This window comes from Elephantulus edwardii, unplaced genomic scaffold, assembly GCF_000299155.1.
Source record: "Elephantulus edwardii isolate Elephantulus edwardi_28Jun2011 unplaced genomic scaffold, EleEdw1.0 scaffold00196, whole genome shotgun sequence".
Taxonomy (NCBI): Eukaryota; Metazoa; Chordata; class Mammalia; order Macroscelidea; family Macroscelididae; genus Elephantulus; species Elephantulus edwardii.
Window position 1 is genome coordinate 5,071,376 of NW_006399946.1, and position 8,931 is coordinate 5,080,306.

Consider the following 8,931-nt stretch of genomic DNA (forward strand, 5'->3'; position numbering starts at 1 on the left):
TTGTGCGCTGCTGGGGGTTTATGCAGCAGCACCCTGTGTGCTAAGGGTCACACAGGTGTGGGCTGCAGGGGGGTCCCACAGTGTCCGGCAGTCTTCGCTCCTCTGGGGTCTCACAGTCTTCGCTCCTCTGGAGTTCTGCGGCAGGTGGCTGGCTGCTGCTCTTCCCAGGTCTCTTCCGGGTCCCTCTGGCGGCGTTCCCCGGTCTGGCGGCGGCGTTCCCTGGTCTGGCGGCGGCGTTCCCCAGTCTGGCGGCGGCGTTCCCCTGGTCTGGCAGGCGGCGTTCCCCCGGTCTGGCGGGCGGTGTTCCCCAGGTCTGGTGGGTGGCGGCGTGCGTTCCCCCCGGCGGGCGGCGGCTTGTGTTCCCCCGGCGTTCCCCTGGCTGGCGGCCTCGCCCTCGCGCTGCGTCGCCCTCAGTTCAGCCATTCCTGTTACAAAACACTGGGTTTGGTTTTTGGTACTGTCAACTTTATTACTACAAGAAAAGATTTTCTTTCTGGGATCAAGAGGCAACTGTCAGATCTTCTTTTTGGTGCCTGGGCTCTGACTCTGAAGTCCAGAGAACATCTCTTTTACCACTTTGTCAAAAGCAGGATCAATTTCCTCAACTAACTTCCCACAGCTTCACAGTTTGACAGAACTGCGGAAAGGAATAAAATACATAAAGTCACTTACACCTAGTTTCTCACAATTGTTTGATCCAATAGTGGCAATACTTTACATATATCTATTGCCATCTCAGAGATGATGTCAGAGGTGATGAAGATGGCACAGGGTAAGACAATGTTCAGGTTTGTTGTTCACAGGGTTTCCGTGAATCATACACAACTTGATGGCACCTAACAATGACAACACTGCCATCTCATACCATGGATGAGCAGTTTTCTCTTCACTGCTGGAATTAGAATGATCATTGCATTCAGGTCTAGCTAGACTTGAGAACTTATAGAGAAGAAACAAACTAGAGTTTGTTCTTCTAGAACTACTCTTGGCACCAGGTATCTTAGGCCAGGCTCTCTAGAGGAGCAAAGCCAGGGAAACGTGCATTTATGTAAACATATGTAGTAAATAGAGCCATTTACATAAAGGAAATGGTTCACACTGTTGCAGAAGCTGGCAGGTTCCAAATCTGTGGGTGAGATGTCACTCTGGAGGCTTCTGATTCGCATGATGGTAGGAGTTGTGCACTCAACATTGACCGGGAAGGCTGCTAGCTCTTAGGGCTGCAGGAACTGGCAGATCCCAAATGTGCAGTCCAGACAGCAAGCTGTCAGCTTGAAAGCTGAGAAACAAAGAGCAGAAGATGAAAAGGTCCAGTAGGATCCAGAGAAATTGAGCATAATTATTGGCTACAGGCCACACCCTATGGCAACTGATTGGCTACTCACACCAGATCACAAAACTGAGAGTGATTATGTTATGTTGTTGTTGTTATGTTATGTTATGTTATGTTATGTTATGTTATGTTATGTTATGTTGTGTTGTGTTGTGTTGTGTTGTCTTGTGATGTGATGTGATGTGATGTGATGTGAGACAGCCAGCCAACTGTCTACAGTCTTGGTTATCTGGTGCTGGCTGCTTCAGCAAACAGGAACTTTCCTTCCTATGGTTTAGGAAGTTGGAATCCAAATTTGATATTCCAGCTCTAGGCAAGGCTTTCTCTCTCTCAATTCTGGAAGAAGCTCTATGTCCCAGTAGGCAGCTGAATGCCTGTGTTCCTTGGAGATCCCCATGTCTCTAGGACTTCTCATGTCAAGGAGCCTCCCAGAGCAGGGTCCTGGGTCCAAAAAGATGAACTCTATTCCTGATGGTTCTCTCTTGCTGATACTAAGGTCCCTCTCTCTGCTCTCTTTTTCTCTCATAAGGCAGTCGATGAAGGAGGCCACACTCCTGATCTAAACTACAATGGGATTAAGGGTATTGCATCCCACCATTGATCCTTTTACAACCTCATGATTTATCAGGTCATGAGGGAACATTAGAAATCCTTCACATCACATCATTGTATGCACACAATTGGGAGGTGGGCACTATTCTAACCCTGATATCTGTCAAACCTTTGAGAATTGTATTTGATAAATAACCTAACAGTTCAAGACAACTATGAGATATCATCTCACCCTAGTAAGACTAGCAAAATTTAATAGAACAGCAAGCAGCAAAAACTGGTGAGGTTGTGGAGAGACTAGAACCCTTATTCACTGTTGGTGGGAGTGTAAAATGGTGTAACCACTGTGGAAAGCAGTGTGGCACTTTCTCAAAAAGTTGCAAATAGAGATACCATTTGACCCAGCAATTCCACTACTGGGAATATACCATAAAGAGACCATAACCATCATCCAAGCAGATATATGCACACCCATATTTATTGAGGCTTTGTTCACAATAGCAAGGAGCTGGAAACAACCCAAGTGCCCATCAACAAACAAATGGATAGAGAAGCTGTGGTATATTCACACAATGGAATACTACTCTGCATTGAAAAACAAGGAACTCATGAAATATTATTCAAAATGGATGACCCTGGAGGACATTATGCTGAGTGAAATATTAGTCACAAAAGGACAAACACTGCATAGTGCCAATGTTGTAAAGTGGTATATTATAGGGTATTATGATTCTCATCAGAGTCTGGAATGAAGGTCCCATAGTGGGGTGTGCCTGGGGTGAGAGGCAGGGGGGAGGGTGATTGTATACTAAAGAAGGAATTTTTCTTTTACTTTTCAAAGAGATGAGTGAACTGGGTCAGGGGGTGGAGGGGAGAAAAGTGCAACAATGCATGAATGGAAATCCAAAATATCTGTAAATGTTCATTAAAATTAATAAAAAAATAACCTAACAGTAGCCATCACATTAACTGATATCTTTCTTCCTTTTGGGAAATCATACTAAAGGTAGAGTGGAACAATTTAAAACAACTTAATAGAAGCTTTTTGGTTTTATTGTTTTGTTTTACTCATTTGTGAAATGGGAGACAAGAGCAAATTATAGTAAAGAACCATGAGATCTGAACTCACTTCTGAACAAGGATGGTAGTGCTCTCTGAGACTGTGATGGTGACAGAAAATGGGCAGTGCATTGAGGCTGAGGATGTGAATATCCATTTAGAGAGCCCTGGGCCTTTACTTAGTCCAGCCCAGAGTGACACGTGTTGAGGGAGTCTAGTCTTCAATGAGGTGGACATGTGTGCCAGTCCTTTCTTCCCCCATGTGTCCCCTAAGCTTTCTTTCAGGCTCTTCCCAGAAGCTACCAGGAAGCAAGTGGGGCCCCTCTGGACCTTGTAACAATGAGACAGAGGGAATGGCCCTGACTTCTTGTAGCAAAGTAAACAGTCTAAAGAGCTAGGAAAAAATTAAGTCTTAGTTGGCTGCCAGAACTCCAAAAGGTTAAATTATGCAGCACGGTGTATCATTAGAACTTCTTACGTGGCTTTTCAACCCAGTTGCTTTCTATTTTCTTCTGTATTATAAAGGCTGATAAAGTGTTCTTTGAGTTACCTATGTTTAGTTACTGGCACCTCCTCATCCTGGTTTGTATTGTGAATTCAATAAATTTCGTTAAGGCCTTTGCTGTTTCTTACATATAATCAAGAGAATATGTGCAGAAAGGACTCCCCTGCCCTTCTCTGGGGAGCTGGTTCCATCAAGAATCTGCTTTCATTTCATAGACATTAGCTTTCCACTTAAGGAAAATCAAGTGTATGTACTTCCTGTATTCCAGGGAAATGTTTCTGGTGCCTCCAAAGGCTGACTTTGTTCCTTGCTTCTGCCACCTCCCACAGACCTACCCCAAACTGCTGTCCCCAGAAAGGAATCAGAAGGAAAATGACCAACGTTCCTATTATGACCTTTCACGTGAATGTTTGGGCTAAAGAGTAAAAAAGCACAAAAGGTGAATGGGGAAGTAGAGAACTCCAGTGCACAGATAATCAACTATGAAAGTCGGCTTAGAATGGGTAATTGTAGTTATTTCCACTGAAAATATTATGGAAAACAGATGTTTTGTTACTCAGAAGTGTCATGATTATTGCAGAGACAAACCAATTGATGAGCCCAGTGGACTCTGTTTGATATACATGGTTTTCTCATGACAGACTGACCTTGTGGCCCTGAGTATTGTACATGTCCAACTCCATGAGCAGCTGAGTGCCTGTTTACCATGCCAGGGCTGTTAATAGTGATGTCACCTAGCTGTTCATCTTCATTTCTGGTAGGTGTCAGCTCTGGCTTAACCTCAGACCTAGAGAGGAGTTTCACATTCCAGTTACCTTCTGAGTCATTTCGGTCCCTCCTAGATTTGAGCATTATCTTTTCATTGCTTTATCAGCCTTGTGCCAATTTAAGCTTTGGCACGTACTGTTTACATCTATCTGTGTGTTCTTGAGGTGTGGATCCCTTCTTTTTAAAAAAAAACAAAACAACTGCAAGTCATTTCAGGGGAAGCAAATCATGTAGCTACAGTTGAAAACATCATCCATTGGATTCATCATCCAGCATTAGTTCCATCCAGGTTTGTCTGGAGAACATAAGCCCCTGGTACAGGATGTGTCTGCCAGGCCATGGTCTGCACCACAGTCGTGATCTTGGGACCCCTTCACTGACTTTCCACCTGAGCAGAGGAGTGATGGTTGAGAGACCATTTCTATTGGAGTGGAGAATAAGCTGCAGACAAAAGGGCAGCCTGAGTCCACCACATCTCACCTCTGCCCACCTGCTGGCTTGGCTGCATCTGCAGAGCCTCCAGGCAGAGGTCTGTTTTCATGCCGTGTGAGTCTCTCAATTGCTTATCCAGTACTGCCCACCACCCCATACCTGGTTTCACATTTCACATGTCATTCAGGAGAACCAACACACAGCAACTCTGTAAACCAAGGGCTTGTAAATGGTACCTGAGTCTTGGGAGACTGAAGTGTTATCCAGTTTATCTGTGCAGAGCCAGACACCTTGGTGCACTAAGAGCATGCACTCCCTGATCAGTGACATGGTAACGGTGGTCCTTGGTTTGTAGACTGGAAGAATACTGCCTGCTAGTGTGTGCTGTGAAATATTGGCTCAGTGGATGAGAAAGGAGTTGTACTGCCAACCCGGAGACAGTTCGCATCCAGAGAAAGATGGCAGCTACTTCAGGCATATTTACACCAGCTCAAAGCTGTAAGTCAGTTCTGACTCAATGGCAATGGGATTTTTTTGGTTCTATCCACTTTGGTAGTCACTTGCCATATAAGATACTAAGCATTAGGGAGTCCTGGTGGCCTAGTGGCAAGAAGCTGCACTGCAATCCCAGAGGAGCGTGGTTCGAATCCACCAGATGCTCTGCAGGAGAAGGAGGGACAATCTCCTCCTGTACCAGTCAGATCAGATTGACGGTACACGCGCGCGCGCGCGCACACACACACACACACAATTTAAAAAATTTTTTTTAAATGATACTTAGAATGTGGCAAGTATGACAGTAGGAAATTGTCATTATTTTTTTTTCTTAACTTGTTATATGCCATAGAATTTGATCCGACTGGCACAGGAGGAGAATGCCCCTCCTTCTCCAGTGGAGCATCTGGTAGACATTTTCTTTTAATTAATAGAAATACATGTGGCAGGAAGCAACTATATTGGAGACTTACTTCACTCTGATATGAAGACTGGAGGAGGAAGAAGCAGCAAAGGGAGGGACTAGAGAGGACTTGAGTCTGAGCTACATGTGCGATGAACACAAGTAGAGACAGTGGAGGGGTGGGGGTCCCCATCGTGTGGGCAGGTTTGTTGCAATGTGTTGATTATCTTAGACTCCTAGTAGGAAATAACTGCACGTGCGAGCCAGGGCGAGTTAAGAAAAGTTTATTTACTGAGGACTTGTTATAAAGGAGGGACTAACCACAGGGTTCCTACATATAATGCAAAGCCTGAGAGGAGCAGTAGCAGAGCCATGGGTGTTCCTGGGGCTGAGGGCTGAGGGACAGAGCTTGAAGAAGTCTTGCTTGGAAGGAGTTGAGAGCATTTCCAAAGAGGAAGAGAGAAATAAGTATATCAATCTCACTGTTCCTACTTTCTCAACCTTTATAGTTCCAATTGCTCAAACTCAAAGGGCAGCCAGATGTTAGAGTGAGTGCCCAGTTAATGTGGAGAGTGGAGCTCTAGAGGAGATGGAGAAGAAGCAATGATGCCAAGTGCACACACACCTATATTTGCAGTTCAACAAACAACTTGGGGCTTGTCAGTTGTGGGTGAACATGAGCCCCTTGAAACGACTACAGGTCTGATTCTGTTTCTACCAGTGTCTCTGCTGTCCCTCTCAAACTAGTCTCCAAACTGTGTCTTTCAAACCAGTTGCATGATGACCTTTTGTAAGGACTGACACCTCCTGAAAACATGCCCAAAGTTTGTGAGACAAAATTTCACAACATCCTTGCCTCCAGGCAGCACCCTGGCTTCACTTTCTCCAAGACTTATTTATTTTCTTGGCAGTCCATAGTACCCGTCTCTAGTACCACAGCTCAGTACTCTTCTCCAACACCACAACTTAAAGGCATTGATTCTTCTTCTATCATCCTTGACTGCAGATTTACCCAATGTCATTTGATTTCTTGGCTGCTGCTACCAGGAGTTTTGATGGTGAATCCAAGTATAAGAAAATCCTTGACAACTTCTGTCTTTTCTCCATTTATTATTATATTACCCATTTGTCCAGTTGTGAAGGGCTTTGTTTTTTTGATGTTGATAAGTAATATTAAAGGTTGTAGTCTTTGATCATCTGTAAGTGCTTTAAGTCTTCTTCACTTTCTACAAGCAAGGTTATGTCATGTGCATAATGCAGGTTGTTGATGAGTCTTCCTCCAATCTTGATGCCACAGTCTTCTACCCATAGTCCAGCTTCTGGAATGATTTACTCAGCATGCAGATTGAATAGGTGTGGAGAAAGGATCCAACCCCAACACAGGCCTTTCCTGATTTTAAATCAAGGTTCCCTTCTTCTGTTTGGACAATAGCTTCTTGGTCTATGTATAGGTTTTGTATGAGCACTGTCTGGTGTTCTGGGATTCCATTCTTCTCAATATTATCCTTAATTTGTTATGAACCACACAGTCTTTGAATGGTCAGTAAACATGGTTATTTCCCTTAGGTTTTTGTAAACTTTCACATGTACATAGAGGTATCACTATGTTGTTTAAATCTTGCTAACTAGTGAGTTACTAACATGAAGTAATTTGAGACTTTTGTTTTAAGTTATTGAGGAGTTTCTTTTAATATTAGCTGGTTCCTTGAAAATCTGATACATAGTTTCATCCACCCCAGATTCATTGCTGAAGAGTCTGCAGCATCCGGTGCTAAGTGTGTGCTCACCAGCAGTCCCACCTGGATCATTGATCCTATTGATGGGACCTGCAACTTCGTGCACAGGTGAGCATAGTACGCATAATCTCCTTTATGTATGTCAGTGTTTAAAATGTAATTTTTCCAGAAGCAGCAGTAATAAGCGGTAATAAGCAAGCAAAGAGGAGTCCTGCTGGTGCAGTGATTAAGCACTAGAATGCTAATTGAACCATCAGCTGTTTTAAACCACTGGCAGCTCTGTGAGAGAAAAGACTTGATGACATGTTCCGATAAAGGTCACAATCGCAGGAATCAGCCCTGTGGGGAAGAAGAAGTCCACTCATCTGCACATGAACCTACAGCTTTGGTGATGTGGTCTGTGGGAATTTATGTGGCTAACCCAAAGACTGCGCCTCTCTGACGGTTCTAACCCACCAGCAACTCTGCAGGACAGAGAGGAGTAGTCTCCTCCAAAGCCATGGGCAGCCTTGGAAACCCAGTGATCTTCAACTGTGAATCAGCTCCCCCTTGGCAGCAATGAGTTGAGTTTGTTGAGTTAGTGAACATTTAGAGTCTCATTGAAATGATGATCAACATGAAGTGATCATATTTTTTGTACACTTATCAATAAGGTTTATTTTAGAAAAATGATCAAAAGTTTTTCATTTGTGAAGCGCTCAGCCTGTGTTTGAAAGAAAACCCTCCACATGTGTAAAAGCCATTGTTAATGTTTAAACTGTTAGTGGAGGGAGCTCTGGTGGCCTAGTGGCAAGGAATTGTACTGCTAACCTAAAGGCATGTGGTTTGAAAACACCACACACACAAACAAAAAACAACAACAAAAAGCCAGGAGAAAAATGGTTAGTCACTTCTCATGCAATTTACTACCTCTGAAAACCCACTAGAGAGTCAGTTAGCTATGGGTCCGTTCTGACTTGATGGTACAGACAAGAGTGCTTAAGAAATTCCACTGAAGAAACATGTAGAATCAGAAGGGGCCACAGGAAAGAGGAGTCCTATGGAAGGTGGAGCACAAGATGGGATGAGAACTCATCCAGCAGCAGCCTGGACTGGATCTGACTAGGCAGACCACTGGACGGAAAGCCACAGAAAGGAGGGAGGGGTGTGTAGGCCGAGGGGCTGCCCTGCAGCCTATGAGGATGCAGTGAAGAGCAGCTTCAGGAAGCAATGCAAAATGGAAGAGGGATGTCACCCTGAAAGCCACAGATGACCAAGATCCCAATGTCATTGCTGCTAATGGTTGCCACAGAATTGGATCTCAGACTTTAACATGGATAAGAATTATCAACAGAATAAGAAAATTATTAAACAACATCATCACGTCACACACAAGCAAAATTCTGCTGAAAAGATTTAAAAAGCAGTTGCTTTTTACTTTGACAAGTATTGCTAGTTTATGGAGCTCCTTATCCTGGTATTGTACTTCTTTATCCTTTCCGCAAATGGTATGTTTAGGTGGAAAGTGTGTATGTTACTTAAAGTGGCTGATTTTAAAACTTCACTCAGGCCTACAAAAGGCCCTTTCAAGGCAATGGAGTAGTGCCATCTGGTGACAGCAACTGTAATTTTAAACTATAATTTTTTTAAAATTCTTTTATTATTATTA

General features: G+C 43.8%; 1 protein-coding gene across 1 annotated transcript in view; it reads left to right on the forward strand.

Annotated features, from left to right (window-relative positions):
- Window positions 1-8,931, forward strand: part of IMPA2 (inositol(myo)-1(or 4)-monophosphatase 2) — a 116,159-nt gene that overhangs the window by 53,914 nt on the left and 53,314 nt on the right. Inside the window, exon 3 of the mRNA XM_006897014.1 lies at window positions 7,287-7,391. Coding sequence (XP_006897076.1) covers window positions 7,287-7,391 — 105 coding nt within the window. The remainder of the gene's footprint in view (window positions 1-7,286; window positions 7,392-8,931) is intronic.